At 38.6% G+C, this 21,027-nt stretch overlaps 1 protein-coding gene across 1 annotated transcript; it reads right to left on the bottom strand.

The window, feature by feature from the left end:
- Positions 1-15,424: 15,424 nt before the first annotated feature.
- LOC116892639 (N-lysine methyltransferase KMT5A-like) lies at positions 15,425-16,525 on the bottom strand. The gene is given in 2 exon segments (XM_032894459.1): positions 15,425-16,140; positions 16,142-16,525. Coding segments are annotated over 2 exon segments (948 nt in total). The 5' UTR covers positions 16,454-16,525; the 3' UTR covers positions 15,425-15,504.
- Positions 16,526-21,027: the final 4,502 nt, after the last annotated feature.

Genomic DNA, 21,027 nt, shown 5'->3' with positions numbered 1-21,027 from the left:
TTTGTTTTATATAATAGATCACGTTGATGGTTTTCCATATATTAAACCATCCCTGCATGCCTGGGATGAAGCCTACTTGATCATGGTGGATGATTGTTTTGATGTGCTCTTGGATTCGGTTTGCCAGAATTTTATTGAGTATTTTTGCATCAATATTCATAAGGGAAATTGGTCTGAAGTTCTCTTTCTTTGTTGGCCTTTGTGTGGTTTAGGTATAAGAGTAATTGTGGCTTCATAGAAGGAATTCGGTAGTGCTCCATCTGTTTCAATTTTGTGGAATAGTTTGAATAATATTGGTATGAGGTCTTCTATGAAGATCTGATAGAATTCTGCACTAAACCTGTCTGGACCTGGGCTCCTTTTGGTTGGGAGACCTTTAATGACTGCTTCTATTTCCTTAGGAGTTATGGGGTTGTTTAACTGGTTTATCTGTTCCTGATTTAACTTTGGTACATGGTATCTCTCTAGGAAATTGTCCATTTCCTGTAGATTTTCAAGTTTTGTTGAATATAGGCTTTTATAGTAAGATCTGATGATTTTTTGAATTTCCTCTGAATCTGTATTTATGTCTCCCTTTTCATTTCTGATTTTGTTAATTTGGATACACTCTCTGTGTCGTCTCGTTAGTCTGGCTAAGGGTTTATTTATCTTGTTGATTTTCTCAAAGAACCAACTTTTGGTTCTGTTGATTCTTTCTATGGTTCTTTTTGTTTCTACTTGGTTGATTTCAGCTCTGAGTTTGATTATTTCCTGCCTTCTACTCCTCTTGGGTGTATTTGCTTCTTTTTGTTCTAGAGCTTTTAGGTGTGCTGTCAAGCTGGTGACATTTGCTCTCTCCTGTTTCTTTCTGCAGGCACTCAGCGCTATGAGTTTTCCTCTTAGCACAACTTTCATTGTGTCCCATAAGTTTGGGTATGTTGTACCTTCATTTGCATTAAATTCTAAAAAGTCTTTAATTTCTTTCTTTATTTCTTCCTTGACCAGGTTATCATTGAGTAGAGCATTGTTCAATTTCCATGTATATGTGGGTGTTTTTCCCTTATTATTATTGAAGACCAGTTTTAGGCCGTGGTGGTTCCATAGCACACATGGGATTTTTTCTATCTTTCTGTACCTGTTTAGGACCGTTTTTTGAGCAATGATATGGTCAATTTTGTAATCCACTGTTCTTGAATTCAGCCTCAACCCTCTGATCCCATGATTTTCAGCCTTCATAATGACACACTTTATTAGTTTCCCAAGTTGTGGTGGTCCCCAGTAACAAAATTATTTTGTTGCTACTTTAAAACCGTAATTTATCTATTATGAATTCTATCTGATGTGTAGGATATTTGATATTTAATCCCCAAGGATGTCATAATCTATGGGTTGAGAACACCAAGTCGAATAAATTGATTTTTACTGTTATTTCCCCATTTTTATTTTTTCCCAAGTGTGAAAAGCTACAGCTTCTTTACCCTTTATTTGTGCCTTGTAAATATGTCTTCCTGAGTCCAGGGAAAGAAAGAGTTGGTGACACCAGTAAATCTCTGGTCTGGTTCCAAGTGTATTTGTCATGTCTACAGTAAGCCGTGACACTTTGTGGTTGATTTAAGGAAATACATTGCACTGATAAGAGGTCAGTGCTAAAGGACTTTATTTTATGTGATCTGCACTTAGGTGATCAGGATTTCTTTTCTGTCCTACAATCTCCGTGAAACATTATCCAGCATCATCCTGGAAACATGTCAAGGCTTCGAAGATGACTAGTTATGGTGTGAAACAAATTTCTGTGCAAATGGACAGAATAAAAATTAAACACCCACGAGAAGGCTCTGAGACAGTAGGAACAGTCCCCAGTTTTAGGCACTGGAAGTGGCTGGCTAAAAAATGCAAAGTTTGGGTTGGGGATTTAGCTCAGGGGTAAAGCGCTTGCCTAAGAAGCGCAAGGCCCTGGGTTCGGTCCCCAGCCCGGGAAAAAAAAAAAAAAAAAAAAAAAAGAAATGCAAAGTTTATACAGAGCTGTTTCTTGAAATAGAGAAATGAAACCGATGATGCATTGTTTGTAGTGAGATGTTAATTATAGTGGTTTCAGTAGTGGGCCTGGTGTGTGTTCCTGATACACACTAGACTAAAAAAGAAACTTTCACCTGAAGTTTCCCTGTTTGAAGAAACAGCCCTATGATATGGAACAAGTGTGAGAACATCAGGCAGGATGGATGGCAGTCAGTGTCTGTCATGAATTGGAATGTTGTTTATGCTCAGGTTTATTGAAGAAAAAGAATAGCTGTGTCATTTACGAACAGGCCTGGAGATAAATTATATGTTAGCATTTTGTGTATGCTCTGCCCATAGTTACCTGGCAATAACCAGGTAAGCCTAACTCAGTATAAAAGGGGTTGCTTGCCCTATCCACTCTCTCTTGCTCCTACCTTCTTGCTCTCTCTGTCCTTTCGCCCCTTTCCCCCTCTTTTCTTATTATCTAACCCCCTCCCTCCTTTCCACATTCTCATGGCCTGCCTCCATTTCTTTTCTGCCTTCTCTCTTCTCTCTTCTCTCTTCTCTCTCTCTCTCTCTCTCTCTCTCTCTCTCTCTCTCTCTCCCCCCCCTGTCTCTCTGTCTCTCTCTGTCTTTCTCTCTCTGTGTGTCTCTCTCATACCTTCTTAACTTCCCTTCCTATGGCCTGAATAAACTCTATTCTATACTATACCCTGCTTTATGGCTGGTCCGGCAGGGGGAAGGGATACCTCAGTATGGAATCCTGGAGGCACCTCTTCTCCCGTACCTCGCCACACATCCGTAAAACATATTTTCCCTTCTCTTTATCTTTTTATAAACACATCATAAGCACATTTTTCTTAGAGAAACTGAGAAATTGAGCATACACCTTCACACTGGGAATCTTTGAGTCCTCTCAGGTTAGGAGAGAAGTTACTAAGCATACATTAGGCTCTGAGTGTAGGAGCACTACCTTCTGCTTCAAAATAAGTTAGTGTCCGTGTGACACATTATTTTCACTTCACACATTGCCACAATTTGTATTTGTAAGTAAAAGATGTTTTACTGCCACCTGCTGGACATGTCTCATGTGAAAGACACCTAGGTCTCCATTTCCAATTGCTCACTCTCATCCCCATCCTTGAAGAGGAGTACATATCTGTCCTTTCTTTCTGCCTCCATTCCCTGGGAATCTACAGGATCTTAGAAAAATCAATATGATTGATAAACCCTCAGGCAAATTAGCTAAAGGATGGAGAAATGAAGTCCAAATTAATAAAATTAGAGACAAAGTGGTGGAGGCATAACAACAGACAGTAAGTAAAACAGCTGAACGATAAGGGCGTACTTTAAAAATCTGTACTCTAGTAAGAAAAAACCTAAAAATTAATAAATACATATCTTAATATATACTACTGATCAAAGTTAAACCAAGTTCAGATAAGCAAGTCAAACCTATAGCTTCAGGTTTAATGAAAACAGTCATTAAAATTCTTACAGCTAATGGGAGTAAAAACTTGTACAGCCACCATAGAAATCAGTATGGAAGTTTTCTAGAAAGTTGGAAATAAATCTTTCTTAAGATCTAGATATACAGTTCCTGGGCATATATCCAAAAGATGCTTCATCCTAACACAACAACACAAGTCCAACCTTATTCATTGCTATTCTATTTGAAATAGTCAGAAACTGGAAACAATCTAGATGGCCTTCAATATAAGGGTGGATAAGAAAATTGTGCTATATTTATGTAATATAATATTACTCCAGTATTTTGAAATGCAGATTAATGGAGAGAAGTATACAAATGTCATCTTGAGTGTGATAACCCAGGCCCAGAAAGATAAATATGGTATATATTCACATATATGTGGATATTTACCATTAAATAAATGATAACCAAGCTATATTTCATATAACCAGAGATGTTAGATATAGAGAAAGGGCCAGGCATCACATGTGGATCTCTCTGGAATGGAAAAGTGGAATAAATTTAATTGGAAGACTGAAGCTATATAATGAGGGTGGAGATAGATAATCAGTGTGAAAGGGGAAGGAAAGGGGGATTGAAGGAAGGAATGGGAAAAGAGACAGACAGAACTGAAGGGCATTTGAGGGAATTTGTATGCAAACCTAGTGTAGTGGTTCCCTATATTTTTATAAAGGTGATCATAATGAAGTCTTCAAAAATGAGGGAGATGGAACTTCAACTGATCATCTCTTGTTATTTAATGAATCTTCCAGTACTGAAACTTGGTTCTACCCAATTGACTTGTTGGCCAAAAGGGTCCCACGAGAATACTCAATCGTGCTAGGCTGTTGCCAAGACAATAATTTGCTCACTACACACTAACAGTAAGGCTGAATTGCAGAAGAACACACCGACAAAACGCATGAAAGACAGAGAGGTATAACTGGATCCTGCATAGAACATCCTTTCCACTATGATCTTTGTATCTTTGTCATGAAAGGTACTCTGAAGCCTGCCAAAGTAGGAAAATAACACAAACCTAACAACAAAAACTTTGGACTACAGTCGGTCCTGCCTGAAAAATAAGCTAGGCCAATGAGGGCACAAAACTTTATGGAAGTAACCAATTTACGTCGGGTTCAATTTAAGGCCCACTCCATAAGATGAAACTTGTGTCTGACACTGCTTTGGTGACCAAGAATTAGAGAGTAGATACCCAAAGGCCTAGGGTAAACCAATACTATTGGTCCAAAAAGTAAATAAAAATAGTTAAAGAGAGACAATATTGAATTTATTGAATTTATTATATACAGAATATATTGAGCAATAAGTAAATTTGGGAACAACAGTCTAATGTAGCAGTATATCATTCTCTGTAGTATCATAATCTCTTGATCTTAACTTTTTCAGAGTCCTCCAAAACTGCTCTGGATCATTTATGTCATATATACTTTTTTAATCTTTTAAAAGCATTCATGGAGGGTTGGGGATTTAGCTCAGTGGTAGAGCGCTTGCCTAGCAAGTGCAAGGCCCTGGGTTCAGTCCCCAGCTCCGGAAAAAAAAAAAAAGAAAAGAAAAAAAAAAGCATTCATGGAAAACAAGGGCCTCCCCTCCCATTGATGCCTGATAGGCTATTCTTTACTATATATGTAGCTGGAGCCATGTATCCCTGCATGTATACCTTTTGGATGGTGGTTTAGTCCCTGGAAGCTCTGGGTGGCCCAGTTAATTGATATTGTTCTTCATATGGGAATGCAATCCTCTACAGCTCCTTCAGACTTTCTCCGAGCTCTTCCTTTGGGGTCTCTGGGCTCAGTCTAGTGATTTGTTGTGGGTATCTGCATGAAAAAAGAAAGGTCCTTAAACTACAGAAATTGTGGTGCTCAATTAGTATTAGTGTATTAGTTAGGCATGGCAGAACCTGTCAGGGAACAGCAATACAAGGCTCCTGTCAGCAAGAATTTCTTGGCATCAGCAATAGTTTTGGGGTTTGATGTCTACACATGGATACCAAGGTGGGTTGGTCCCTGGATGGCCTCTCCTCCAGTATGTGCCTAATTTTTGTCCCTGCTTTTCCTTTAGATAAAACAATTCTCCATTAAAAAACTTGAGATGGGTATGTAGCTCCATCCTTGAACTGGGGACAGTTCCTTTCTACTGTAGGTGGTATTTTGGCTAATGTTATGCCCACTGGGTCCTGGAAGCTTCTCACTTCCTAGACATCTTGGACTTTCTAGTGTCATTCCTTAGTTCCCCACACCCATTGTTACATATTTCTATTTAATTTCCTGACCATCTGTACTTCTCTCCTGTCACTTCCAATACATGATTCTGCCCTCCATTTTCAATCTCTATCCTCTTTCCTTCCCATATCCTTCTCTACCTCTAGCTCCTGTGAATATTTTGTTCCCACTTCTATGTAGGATTGAACCATTTATGCGTTGATCTCCCTTCTTAGCTATTTTGACAGGTGTGAGGTAGAATCTCAGGGTCATTTTGATTAGTAGTTCCCTGATGACTAAGGATGTTGAACATTTCTTTTGGTGCTTCTCAAGCATTCAAGATTCCTCACTTTAGAATTCTTTGTTTAGCTCTGTATTCCATTTTTAATAGTGGTTCTCTTTAATCTAACTTGAATTCCTAGTGTATTTTGTATATTAGCCCTCTATCGGATATAGGCTTGGAAAGAGATTTTTCCAATTTGTAGATTGCCAGTTTGTCCTATTAGCAATGCCCTTTGCCTTACAGAAGAGATTTAGTTTTATGAGATCCCATCTGTCAATTGTTGTTCTTAGAACCTGAGCCATTGGTGGTCTGTTCAGGAAACTTTCCCCTGTGTGGATATGTTCCAGGTTCTTTACCACTTTGTTTTCTAGTAGAATCAGCATGTCTGATTTTATGTGGAGGTCCTTGGTACACTTGGACTTGAGCTTTCCACAAGGAGATAAGAATAGATCAATTTATATTCTTCTATATGCCAACCACTAGGTGTACCTGCACCCTTTGCTTAGAAGACTGCATTTTTCCCACTGGATAGATGTGGCTTCTTTGTTAAAGATCAATTGACCATAAGTGTCTGGGTTTATTTATGTGTCTCAAATTTTATTCCATTGATTTACCTGATACTTTCTCTGTATCAATATCCTGTGTTTTTTTTAAAATCACTATTGGTCTATAGTACAGCTTGAGGTCAAGAATGATGACTCCTCCAGAAGTTCTCTTATTGTTGAGAATAGTTTTCACTATCCTATGCTTTTTTAAAAAAATTCCAAATCAATTTGAGAATTGCCTCTTCTATCTCTGTGAAGAAATGAGATGATATTTTGATGGGGATGGTATTAAATCTGTAGATTGCTTTTAGTAAGATGGCCATTTTTACTATGTCAATCCTGCCTATCCATGAGCATGGGAGACCTTTCCATATTCTGAGGTCTTTGATTTCTTTCTTCAGGGACGTGAAATTGTTGTCATACAGATCTTTCACTTGATTTGTCAGTGTCACACCAAGATATTTTATATTATTTGTGACAAATATGAAGCATGTCATCTCCATAATTTCTTTCTCAGCTTATTTATCCTTTGAGTAGCGAATGGCTATTGATTTGGTTAAGTTAACTTGATATCCACTTTGCTGAAGTTGTTGATCAGCTATAAGAGCTCTCTAATGGAATTTTTGGGCTCACCTAAGTATACTATCATATCATCTGCAAATAGTGCTATCTTGACTTCTTTTTTTCCAATTTGTATCCCTTTTACCTGCTTTTCTTGTCTAATTCCTCTGGCTACAACTTAGAGTACTATGTTGAACAAATAGGGAGAGAGTCTCTATTTGTATTGCCCATAATTTTAGATGGGTTGCTTCAAGTTTCTCTCAATTTAGTTTGATGATGGCTATTGGTGTGGTGTCTATTGCTTTTATTATGGTTAGGTATGTGCCTTGACTTCCTGACCTTTCCAATATTTTTAACATGAAGTGCTGCTATATTTTGTCAAATAATTTTTCAGCATCTAATGAGATGATCATATGTTGTTTATAAATTTTTTATTGGTTATTTTATTTATTTATATTTTAAATGTTATCCCCTTTCCTAGTTTTCCCTCTGAAAAGCACCTATACCACCCCTTTGTTTCTATAAGGGTAGTCCTTGACCATCCACCCACTCCTACCTAACTGTGCTTGCTTTCCCACAATGCTGGGGTATAAAGCCTTCAGAGAAACAAGGTCCTCCTCTCCCCTTCATACCAGATAAGGCTATCCTCCCACTACATATGAAGCTGGAGCCATGGATCGTACAATGTATATTCTTTGATTGGTAGTTTGATTCCTGGGAGCTCTGGAGTACCTGGTAGGTTAATATTATTGTTCTTCCTATGTGTTTTTTTGAGTTTGTTTATATAGTCGATTACATAGATGGATTTTTGTATATTGAACCATCCTTCCATCCTTCGGTCGAAGCCTACTTGATCATAGTGAATGACCATTTTGATGTTTATTTGGATTCAGTTTGCAAGAATTTTTTGAGTACTTTTGGATCAATATTCATAAGGGGAATTGATCTGAAATTCTCTTTCTTGGTTGGATCTTTGCATGGTTTAGGTATCAGTGTAACTGTAGCTTCATAGAATCGATTACATAGTGATCCTTCTGTTTATATTTTGTGGAATAGTTTGAGAACAATCAGTATTAGGTCTTCTTTAAAGGTCTGTTTCTGGTTGGGAGTCTCTTAAAGACTGCTTCTATTTCCTTAGGGGTTAAGGGGCTGTTTTGATGGGTTATTTGATCCTAATTATCTTTGGTATCTGGTATCTGTCTATAAAATCATCCATTTCATCTACATTTCCAGCTTTGTTGAGTATAAGCTTTTATAGAGAGAGGGGGAAAGAGATGGACGGGGTTGGGTGGCACTTTATTACTCTAAATGGCCACAGGATATGAGGAGAAAATTTGGATTTCCTCAGTTTCTGTTGTTATATCTCCCTTTTCATTTCTGTTTTTGCTCATTTGCATACTGACTCTGTGCCCTCAAGTTAGTTCGGCTAAGGGATTACCTAGCTTACTGATTTTGTCAAAAAGTCAGCTCATGGTTCTATTGATTCTTTGTAGAGTTCTTTTTTATATATTTTGTTGATTTCAGCTCCGAGTATGATTAATTCCTGCAGTCTACTCCTCTTGGGTGTATTTGCTTCTTTTGATCTAGAGCTTTCAGATGTGTTGTTAACCTGCTAGTGTATGATCTCTCCAAATCTCTTTTTTTTCTTTTTATTTTCAGAGCTGGGGACCAAACCCAGGGCCTTGTGCTTGCTAGGCAAGTGCTCTACCACTGAGCTAAATCCCCAACCCCTCTCCAAATCTCTTTATGAAGGTACTCAGAGCTATGAGTTTTCCCCTCAGCAGTTCTTTCAGTGTGTCTCATAAGTTTTGGTATATTGTCCCTTTATTTTCATTAAATTCTACAAAGTCTTTAGTTTATTTCTTTCTCTCTTCTTTGCAAGTCATTCTTGCATAGAGAGTTATTAAGCTTCCATGTATATGTGGGCTTTCTGTTTTTTGTTTTTTTGTTGTTGTTACTGTTATTACAAACTAGCCTTAGTCCTTGGTGATATAATAGAATCCATGGATTAATTTAATATTCCTGTATCTTGAGGCTTGTTTTGTGTTCAAATATATGGTCAATTTAAGAAAAGGTGCCATGAGTTTCTGAGAAGAAGGTATATTCATTTGTTTTAGGGTAACATGTTCTTTAGATATCTGCCAAATCCATTTGGTTCATGACTTCTCTTACTTTACCTGTATCTCTGTTTTGTTTTTGTTTCTATGATTGGTTCAATGGTTAGAGAGGAGTGTTCAAGTCTCCCATTCACATTGTTTGGGGTTCAATGTGGGTGCCCTTGCATTTGTAGTACATATGTTTAGAATAAGTGTTCATCTTGGTTTATGTCTTGATAGGTATATAGTATTCTTTCCTATGCTTTTTGATAACTTTTGTTGAAAGCCTATTTTATTGAACATTAGAATGTCTTCTTCAGCTTGTTTTTTAGGAACATTTGCTTGGAATGTTTATTTCCAGCCTTTTACTGTGAGGTAGTATGTGTCTTTGTTATTCTGGTGTGTTTCCTGCATGCAGCAAAATGTTGGGTCCTGTTTACCTATCCATTCCATTTGTCTATGTGTTTTTATTGGGGCATTGAGCCCATTGATGTTGAGATATATTAAAGTCCAATCATTGTGGCTTCCTGTTATTTTTTTTTTTTTGTTAGTGGTGAAATTATGTTTGGGTGGTTCTCTTCTTTTGGGTTTGTTGTAAAAAAAATAATTTCTGCTTTTTCTTGTGTGTATTTTCCCTCCTTGTCTTGGAATTTTTCTTCTATAATCCTCTGTAGATCTGGGTTTATGGAAAGATATTGTTTATATTTAGTTTTGTCTTGGAATATCTTGGTTTCTCCATCTATGGTTTTGCTTGGTATCATAGCCTGGGTTGGTATTTTTGTTCTCTTAGGAGCTATATGATGTCTGTCCATGATCTTCTGGCTTTTGTAATCTCTGTTGAGAAATCTGATGCAATTCTGATAGGTCTGACTTTTTATGTTACTTGACCCTTTCTCATTAACACTTTTAATATTCTTTCTTTGTTTTGCACATTTGGTGTTTGGATTATTCTGGTCCCATCTGTTTGGTTTTCTGTAAGTTTCTTGTACGTTTGTTTATGGGTATCTCTCTCTCTCTCTTTTTTTTTTAGGTTAAAGAAGTTTTCTTCTATAATTTTGTTGAAGGTATTTACTGGCCCTTTAAGTAGGGAATCTTCAGTCTCTTTTGTACCTATTATTCTTAGATTTGTTCCTTTCAATTTGTTCTGTATTTCTTAATTTTTTTTAGTTAGGAGCTTTTTGATTTTTTATTTTCTTTGACTGTTGTGTCAATATCTTCCTTGGTATCTTCTATGCCTCAAATTCTCTCTTCCGTCTCATGTGTTCTGTTGGTGATGCTTGCATTTGTGGCTCCTGATCTCTTTCCTAGGTTTTCCACCTCCAGGTTTGTCTCCCTTTGGGATTTCTTTAATGTTTCTATTTCCATTTTTAGATCTTAGGTGGTTTTATTCAATTCCTTCAACTGTTTGATGGTGTTTTCCTATATTTTTTAAGAGATTTATGTGTTTCCTTAAAAAGCATTAAAAATGCTCTCTACTTGTTTGCCTGTGTTCTCCTGTATTTCTTTAAGGGAGTTATTTCTGTCCATTTTAACATCCTCTATCATCTTCATGAAATGATAATAAGATGTTAATGTAGATGAAAATCTTGCTTTTCACACATGTTGGAGTATTCAGGGTTTGTTGTGGTAAGAGAACTGGGTTCTGTTGCTGCCAGCAAATTAATACCAAGTAGCATTAGATTCTGTTGCTTTTGTTTTTGAACTTGCATCTCAGTATATGATTCATTCTCATGGTAACTTGCCTTACTGTCTCTGACTAGCCTTTCCCCTCTGTGAGCCTGTGATCCTGGGTATGTAAGAACTCCTGGGGATCAAGCTGTCTCTGGGTGTGGGCAGGTTGGTTTTGCAGCTGGAACACAGGATCCAATATCAGGTGGAGGTGCAAGCCAGGCAGAATGTGTGTTTCTGACTGAGCAAGATTTCCTGTGTCCCCTGACCCTAGGAGTCCAAGTCAGTCTAAGTATTGGGGTGGATATTGGGGTCTCACCTGTGATCCTGGGTGTATCAGAACACCTGGGGTTCAAGCTGTCTCTGAGTGTGGGCAAGGTGTGTGGGGAGCCTTGTTGTCAAATTTTAATGCTACCTCTAGAATACAACTTTTTAAAAATTAAATTATGACCCCTCCGTCTTCTTTCCTCCAACCATAACCATGTTCCTCTTTCCACACCCTCTCAAACTGATGACCCCTTTTTCTTTAATTGTTAGATAAGAAAGAAAGAAAGAAAGAAAGAAAGAGAGAAGGAAAGAAAGAGAAAGAAAGAAGAAAGATGATAGGTGGACAGATTATAGAGAGCTATATAGATATATAGATGTAAACTGCCTAGTCCATTTAGTGTTATTTGTAGATGATTTTGGGGCTCACCACCATTTAGTATTGCATAAAAATTAGAGGCTGTACCTGGTAAAGACTGATTTTCTTCTCTCAGCATCTCTATTTGCCTTTTGTTCTTTGTCTATTGGAGTTGCCCTGTGATATTTCCTTTTACATTACTATTTCTGTACATGCTGAGGTCCACACCAAATTGTTGAGGTATCTTGTGTGTAGCTTCCCTATCCTTTCTAGCAAACATCGTGTCACAAAAGATTTCCAGGTCCTATGGTGCTTAACAATATTCCTGCCTCTTCTTCCTCAATGTTCCCTGAGCCTTATGTGCAGAATTTTTGTTGCAGATATAACAGATGGGGCTAGGCATCCCCATTCAATTTTTCTCCTCAGTTGGTCCAGTTGATGACTTCTGTAAAGAGGTCTGGCTTATTCAAAAAGAAGCTTCATTACTAACAAATGAGAACTACACTTATCTCTTAATTTGCCCATTGTTTTAATACTAAAAATAAGTCAAGCAAATATAATATTACATGGATAATATGATTTACTGGATTTTGAACGAATATATTTTCCCAAAGTTGTAAAATGTCTATTAGTTTAACAAAGTATAATATTTGGGGAATTTTTGGACTGAACACTCTGCATTGGGCAACCAATAAAGCAAGTTATGTCTGCGATGGACTAATTCTCCTTTTTGTGATAATTTGTTGACTGTGGTTCTCTGCCTAAGCATTGAACTCCATAAAATATTTCCCCAAATCATGAGTATGCACACTGATATTGCAATTTTAAGTCTTTTTATTTCCATTCTGGAAATAAACAAGCTATTTTTAGACAGGTCTAGGATAAACTGTTTCACTGAAGATTTCTTGTTATCCTGGCTTCATAATCTTTCTTTGATATTCTCTGGGTCACAGATGCAAAATCTGTGATGTAAATGTGTCTGTTGGAACTGACATCCCCATGATCTATTGATCTTTGAATTGCGTCCAGTTCTGTTATTGTCTCCATTTGTTGTAAAGAGATGCATTTTGGATGAGGGATTAGTAATCTGAAACCATATACACAAAAACAGAACCAGACTTGCCTCAGTAGATTTTATTTATGGTATTTTTACATACATATGTTATAATACATATACATGTGTTTGTATTTACATGTGTGAGTATAAAACAATAATAAGCAAGAAAAGGAGTTGATGAGCTTGAAAGTAGGGCAGGACATGGAGAGGTTGCATGGATGGGCTAAAGTGCAGAAGTAGACGGGGAAATAGTGTAACTATTTCTATTAAAAGTTATTTGTAAAAGTAGATCATTTCTAATCTCTGAGGAACATATGCTAAATGCATGAGAGTTTGATGGACTCTATGAATTAAAAGAAAGAGTTTGAATTCGATTTCTTTTGGGGGAATCATATGAAGTAACAAGAGATAGAAGCTGTTAGTAGAATAACTGTTCTCATAAGTGATGACATGAATCTGTAAGTTTGTGGTGGATATTGCTACATATATACATTATGGAAGAGTATAAGAACCAGACATTTGGAAGGAGGGCAGCCAAATTATGTGTTCTGGGCATAACACAGTCACTGAAAATGTGAACGATGCAGCTTTCACTGGAACTGTAAAAGACTGAGCCTATCAGCACTCAATTATGGGTTAGGTAAAGACTCATCATGATGTTGACCATGATCTACTGACTAACAGTGACTTCTTGTCAAAAAAGAATAATTTCCTTTAGTTGTGCACCAACTGCTGAGTACACCAATTTCCTGTAGTTCCAAACCCATGCTCAGCCTCTGGTAAAATCAGTATGAAATAACAATCTAAAAAGACACAGTTGAGGGAATGGGATTTGAAGGGATGAAATAAGAGTTGCTATGGATAGTAGAAATATAAAGGGGGAATAGGATGAGAAATAATCAGAATGCCTTATACACATGAATGATATTGCTAAAGAACACATGCCTTTAATATAAAAGAAAAATAACTTGGAAAAATGGAACTTCCTCTGTAAACAGCAGTTTTATAAATGAATCTAAATTCTATGCTTTCATCAATTTGTTGACTAGAAACTTTTTTTTAGCTTCAAATACCTCCAAGATCCATATGATAGTGTCTCATAGGCAAAGCTATAAGGAGGCAAATCCTTGCTTGGAATGCTATTATGTAGATGGCAAGTCTCAGTTTTCATGTGCATATAAATCATAGTTTATATCTTATCTCAAAGCAACACCAGACATCAATGTTACTAAGATCCTGTTATGTTGCTGTCAAAACTCATGGAACCTTCAGAATAATAGATTCTTGGAGAAGATTGTCTTCTTCCCCATGATTCCCTCTGAACCTCTTTTTTAGTTAGCGACAGAGGTTTCTATAAACTTTCCTTGTGGTTTATTGCACATATGCTTTCTTTTTTCTTTTTTTTTGCCTGGAAATAAATACTTTAATTTTTTTGCTTTATTTTTAAGATGACAAATAAGTTTCAAGTTTATTTCCTTTTTTTGTTTGCTATTTAAATACAAAGCTAAGCCACAAACAGGTACAACCAAGACATTTTCTCTCACAGTTACACCCTCCTGTCGGATCCTCCTCCAAGTCTGACCACTGACTGGGCTAGCAAAGGGTGCGGGGAAGACTTTCTTAGGTAGCACCATCATGAGGCTGGGAGACGGAGGGCTGGGGACAAGGGTAGGCTCTTATACCTGGCTCTTGAACCCCAGGCCCCTGGACTGAAGGTGAATGGTTAGTCCTCCCCAAGGAGGGAGAAGGAAGCCTACTCTTGCTATCACAGGTCACAACTGAAGGATCCGCCTGGTCTCTGGCTGCTAAGCCTTGCGGGCTGCCAGGTACCCCAGGGCCAAACACATCTGGTGTCTGATGCCCACAGGACTGACGGCATCTTCACGGGAGACCAGGGGTTCTGCCTTGACAGCAGGTAGAGAACTTCCCACGTAGCAGAATTGGGGTTGGGGAGCGGGTGTGGGCTTAGTAATTTCTGGTCCCACTACAAACCTCACTTTTGATTAGAATAGAGTACCATCTCAAATCTTCTCTACACAAACCAACCAGCCAAGCCAAAAAGAAAAATAAACCCCAGAAGAAAAGAAAACTGCATTCATTTCACTCCCTTCAAAACCTATATACATGTTAAGTTGTTTTCTGTGGGTTTTTTTCCATTTTTTTCTTTTTAAATTTTTTTTTACTATTTTGTTTTTTTTATTATTTTTTAAAATAAATTCAGTGTTCACATTTCTATAAAGAACTAAGAACAGTGCTTTTCCCGGCCCGCCTCTAGTCTGACTGCCCACCCTGATGCTTCAAGGTGCCTGGAAAAGCCGTAAGCCTGTGGAAGAGGTCTGTTCCCGGCCGGGCCTCGGAGCCCCGAGCTCAGTAAGCTTTGGAGAAAGCAGAGGGGAAGACTAGCTTACTGTGAAACTTTTGCTAAAAAATATTCATACACGTCAATGTGTACACCTGTCAAGACGCTGAGGAGAACAAGAGCTTGGAGACATCCCGTCCAGGCTGTGCGTGGGGGTGGCAGCACCCTCACACCGGCCTGTCCTCGGACGTGGGGTGCGGGGGAGTCCTGGCTTTCATCTTGGGCAGAGCCCGGCTTCCTAGTTCATGTTCAACTCCATTCTCTAAAACCTGTGCCGAGTCTTACTGCGCGGGAAGCACAAACGTTCAGCTTGTATGCAAAAAGGTAGAAAAACAACTAGAATATAAAAGTTTTGGTAATATAAGGCCATCTGTTCAAGTCCACCTTGGAAACCTGTAACAGATATTTAAATACTACATGAAAAGGCATCTTTAATATACTTTTTAAAAACATTTGAAGTAATTAGCTAAGAGTAAGAGTGTGAGTGTGAGTGAGTGAGTGAGTGAGTGAGTGTGTGTGTGTGTGTGTGTGTGTGTGTGTGTGTGTGTGTGTGTGTGTGTGTAAAAAATTCATTTCCCTTTGAGGGCACTTTGTCCTTTGAAGGAGGCAGGGTGGCAGGGAGGCAGGGAGGCCACATGGTTGGTTAGTGCTTCAGCCAAGGGTAGGCTTCGATGGAGGCCTTGCTCCGGTCTCCATAGTCGTACAGGAGCTCCTCCCCGGCCGCAATGTCTCGGGAGGCTATGAGGATGAGGTGAGGCACGCCATCGATGTCATGCAGTTTGGTCTGGCAGTTCCCACACTTACTGTGATTGATCAGCCTCCCCAGGCGGTTCGTTTCTTGAGTGGCATCCACGCAGTAGGTTTTGCTCAGATATTGAAAATAGTACATGTAGCAGCCCGTGGAGGGGTCCTGTGCATACAGAGCCTCCCGCTTCTTGGCATCGGTGATTTCAATGAGGTCTCCATGGTATTCTACCACAAAGTCTCCCCGGGAGAATCGCTTGGTAGCAATCACACCCCTGCCTTTGCCATCGATTAGATCAATCTTCATGCCTTCTTCCTTCCCGCTCTCAATTAGCTCATCTATCTTCTTCCTTTCTTCAGACTGCAGCTCAGCTTTGCTCTTCCTGGAGCTCCTTCGCACGGGGTAGAAATCTGTGAGTTTTCTATTCTGCTGTGTCTTCCCTTGAGACTTCTTCCGAGGGGCCTGCTTGCCCTTGAGGGGCTTTTTCAGGGCTTGCTTAGCAACTGCTACACTGGTAGAATCACATGACGGGGGGTGGAGTTTTTGGAGGTTCTGTTGCTTCAGATTTTTGGTTTGGAAAAGGCGCCAGGGGACCTCTCCTGGTATCTTTGCTCTTCTGTTCTTCTGACTTCACAGCGCTTCGGATAACATTCCCAGCGTTTCTTTTCTCTTCTCGCTTCCTGTAGATTCCGGCCAATGGTTTCCCCGGGCATTTGACCTCATGATGTGCGACGGAGTTCTCTTCCTGCAGTGGAGAGCGCATTCCAGAGCATTTATTCGGACTCATGTAGGCATAGATCTTTGACTGCCCAGCAAACACGTTCTCCTGCAGCCCGGCTAGGCCCATGGCGGCACGGCCGGCGCCCTCGCCCTCGCCGCGGCCCGGCCACCAGCGCTGCCGCCGCAGCTGCTGCTGCTGCTGCTGCCGCCGCCACCAGCGCCGCCGCGGCGCCCCCCATATGCTTTCTTATAATGTACATTTTTTCATGTCTCTCAAATAAGGTCATTGTAGAGTTGATAATTTTCCAAGTGTGAGAGCAGCTGTTGAGGAAAGTTTCAGATGTGATCTTCCAATTAGAGCAAATAAATCTTGACACCCTCAAAGTAATGATCCTTTAGCCAGTGTTACAGCCTGATGCCTATGGAAAATGGGTAGCAAAGTGCCACCAATCTAAACCTGTTGTTTCACAGAGAAAGTGGTGGAGGGAATGGCAGAGACAATTTAGGTTCACAGTGACCTGGACTCCTGGTCCATGGGAAATCAGTTACTTAATTTTCATGGAAGTGTTTGGCACAGATGTTCAGAACTTACTAAATGAAAGCAATGCCCTGGATGAATTGGAGAGCAAATTCATAATATCTTGTTATAGTTCATGAAATGAACCATCCCAAGTGTCATTGAAGCAACTCACCTTCAATAAAAGCTTTCAGTAATGTTAAAACTACCCTGTCCAGCAAATGAGATATTTCCTTAAGTTTGATATTTTTGTTTGTTATAGAGTATCTCACAATGTATCAGAGACTTTCAGTGAACTTACAATCATTCTGTCTCAAATTTGGACCACTGAGCTTATAGCCAGGAGCTACTAGTGTATCTGATTCATCTCACTCTACTCTTCAAATCCAAACTGTATAAAGTTCTTAGTTCATTACTAATGATTTATTGGATCAGTTTAAAAGGTACATAGAAATCACACCCCTTGCAAAGAACTGAAGTTTGGGGATGCCCCTTTTCATCCCACGCCAGAGTTAATATCTGTCTCTTATCACTATTTTGCAGGGATGCTAACTGTATTGTTATGAAAAAATCTTGACATGTGCTTTTGGATTTAGCTATTTCATGTTGGAGACTCATTTTACCAGTTTATTTCATTGTTTTCTCTAAATGTGGGTTTGAGTTAAAAACATAGAGTGTATCATTCAGAAAGAAATGCAGTTATTAATACAAATTTGGATACATAAATTACATAAAAAAATCAATAAAAATTAGTACTTTAGGGATGCAAGGGATGAGAAAAAGGAGACAGTCAGGGAAATATAAGATCATTTGTGATAAAATATTCAAGTTTAGTGGGTGAGTAGTTCTCTTCACAAACTACCCTTACATCTCCATGCTACCAAATAATGTCACCCACCTCAAGATTCTAAACTCAATAGTTCACCCAACCTCTGCCCAGATTTAACTCCAGAACCATATCATCTTATAATATTCACCACACATATTAGTCATTGTTGCACCACTCTGAGATGTGTATTGCTCTCTCCATTGTTTACCTGCTGGCTGCAGCCTGTATTTATCATTCTCTGACTGATGCGTCTCAAATAGAATTCTAAGAGCCACCAGAATCAAACCAAACATTATGATCCTGGTGAGATTCTCCACTGTGTGTTCTTTGGGATATGAACTTGGGTGATTTCAGACACAGATGTCACTGCATTCCAGAATCAATGATTCATACAGGGAACCTCTCCGCCCTGGACAAGACTTGACTATCTGTGTCCAATTCTGTGACTACTCTGATTACTCACCTGTTTGAGGGTCTGATATGTTTAGCAATGAGCTTGTGGTCTCAATAATTTTTAAGAACCATGAAAGAGAAGTAGAATAGACAAATTGTTTAAGAGAACAGTGCTTTTAATGTTTACTAGATTTCTTATTGTCTATAACTATGTTATTCTCATCATGAAGGCTTGTCATAAACAATTTAGCTGTTGGCTGAGGCTTCCATCCATCTGCTCATCTTGCTTTTGTAACCCACCCACAGAGGGCTGAGCTATCTCCATCAATCATTAGTAAAAAATAGCTTACAGACTTGCCAATACATGTTATAGTGACATTTTCAACTCAGTTTTCCTCTTTCCAGATGACTGTACCTTGTGTCAAATGGACAAAAAAAACCAATACACACACACACACACACACACACACACACACACACACACACACATATTTGAGGATGGAGCAATGGTTCAATGGATAAACGTATTTAGTGCTGTGGTGAAGAACCTGAGTTCAGTTAGCAGCAGCATTATTGGTGGATCACAACTGCCTATAAGTCTAGGTCCAGGAGGATTCAATTTCTTTTTTTTTTCTTTTTTCTTTTTTTCAGAGCAGGGGACCAAACCCAGGGCCTTGCGCTTGCTAGGCAAGCGCTCTACCACTGAGCTAAATCCCCAACCCTGATTCAATTTCTTTGACCCAGTTAAAACTGTAGTCATGAGCACATATCATATATGTATATGTGTGTGTGTGTGTGTGTGTGTGTACAGGTATATGTATAGTATAGGTATAGTTAGAAGAAGAGGTTGAAGTAGAGGTAAATATAGATATAGATATAGATTAGGTCTAATTTAAAATAAATCTTAACATTCTTTTAAATTTTAGAATCTATTTAGATTGATACACAATAACAACCAACTTGATTACATTAAGCAAATTAACAAATGTAATGTAACTATGAATATTTTCATATGCAAACGTATGATGGTTGTTATAGATGAACATGCAAGTGCTTTTATCGTGGAATATGTACAGATAAGTACAAAAACATAAAACAAAAAATGTTTGGGTATAAATAAGGAGTGAAAATTAAAATTATTTTGGCTAAGATTTTTTAAAACAGTGTGTCATGAGGGAGGGATTCCTGAACACATCTGGAGAGAAGAGGTTCTTCCTGCCAAATACTCATTACCAGTCATTCTGAATGAGAAATGCTTTCATTTCTCAAAGTACTCATCTTTAGGTTAGTATCTCAGAACAAATAAAATTGGAATAGATTTACTTTGCAGATGTGACAAGAGTCACAACCCAGTCATGAAGGACTTCCCATTAATAGGACTAGTGTTTATGAAATAATCTCCAGCTGGGGAATACTCAGATGTATGTATAGCATTCAAAATGAAGTCATAGAGGAATGACCAAAGGTTTGACTATTATTTGATCCATACTTGTAAAACAGTGCCTAGAGAACAGCATCTGTGCACCTACCTTGGAAACCCTGCATATGAATGTAACTATATCTGAGATCCCTGGAAGGACTGCCAGAAAAAAACAAGGACCTAAGCAAGAGGTCACATTTAGGTTCTAAATACCTACCCAACTCTAGTCCATTCACTTGCATTCAATAATTTGTTAATTAAATTTAAAAATATTTTGAAACAATCTCTCTCTGTATAACTCCAGATGTCCTGGAAGTTGCTATGTAAACCAGGCTTGCATGGACCTCACAAAGATCTGCCTTCCATTGCGTCGTGAGTCTTAGGAACAAAGGTGTGTACAACCTTGTCTGGATTAATAAACATTAATTTAGATAGACAACAGGTTTATACTCAATCCCCCCCACCCTTACATTTATTTTTGCACCATATATTTTTCACTAGCAATGTATGATCATTCCACAGTCTTCTAAAAATATATTTTATCGCAATTAATTATTTTGTCTGTATGTGTTAATATGTGAGTGCTGGCACAGAAATGGCAGGTCATTTGTATAGAGCTAGGAAACAACACCAGGTGTGAGTAAGTTTTACTTCTGTGTTTGAATTATGTAGAGTCAAGGGGAATCAAAATAGAGGTCCTTTCACTTTCAAGTTAGATTTTTATCCACTGAGTGATCTATCCAGCACACACCCGACATTCTTTTTTTTTTTTTTTTTCCAGAGCTGGGGACCGAACCCAGGGCCTTGCGCTTGCTAGGCAAGCACTCTACCACTGAGCCAAATCCCCAACCCCCACACCCGACATTCTTACTCTGCTTTTGCAATTTCACTCATTTCCTCAGTAGAACACACAGTAATTCAATCCTTCATTAACTCCTAAATTAATTTAAGTTAAAAAAGCTCATTTTTAAGTGAATATTATTATGTAGATTCATAAAATCTATTTTTTCATCTTTATTAACTTGACTATTTATTATATACATTTGAATTGTTATTCCCCTTCTGGGTTTCTGGGCCAACATCCCCCTAAACACTCCCCCTAGGTTATTCATTGCTACCTAGGCAGTTGGATTCCAGGGTCAGTCTATGTATAGTCTTTGGGTAGTGGCTTAGTCCCTGGAAGCTCTGGTTGCTTGGCATTGTTGTTCATATGGGGTCTCAAGATCCTTCAAGCTCTTTCAGTCCTTTCTAAGATTCCTTCAACAGGGGTCCCATTCTCAGTTCACTGGATTAATGATGGCATTCACCTAGGTATTTGCTATATTCTGGCTGTGTCTCTCAGGAGAGATCTACATCCGGTCCTGTTGGCCTGCATTTCTTTGCTTCATCCATCTTATCTAGCTTGGTGGCTGTATATGTATGGGCCACATGCAGGGAAGGCTCAGAATGGGTGTTACTTCTGTTTCTGTTCTAAACTTTGCCTCCCTATTCCCTTCCAAACGTATTCTTGTTCCCCTTTTAAAGAAGGAGTGAAGCATTCAC

Source organism: Rattus rattus, chromosome 2, assembly GCF_011064425.1.
Source record: "Rattus rattus isolate New Zealand chromosome 2, Rrattus_CSIRO_v1, whole genome shotgun sequence".
Lineage (NCBI taxonomy): Eukaryota > Metazoa > Chordata > Mammalia > Rodentia > Muridae > Rattus > Rattus rattus.
This window is presented reverse-complemented; position numbering and strand designations above follow the sequence as displayed.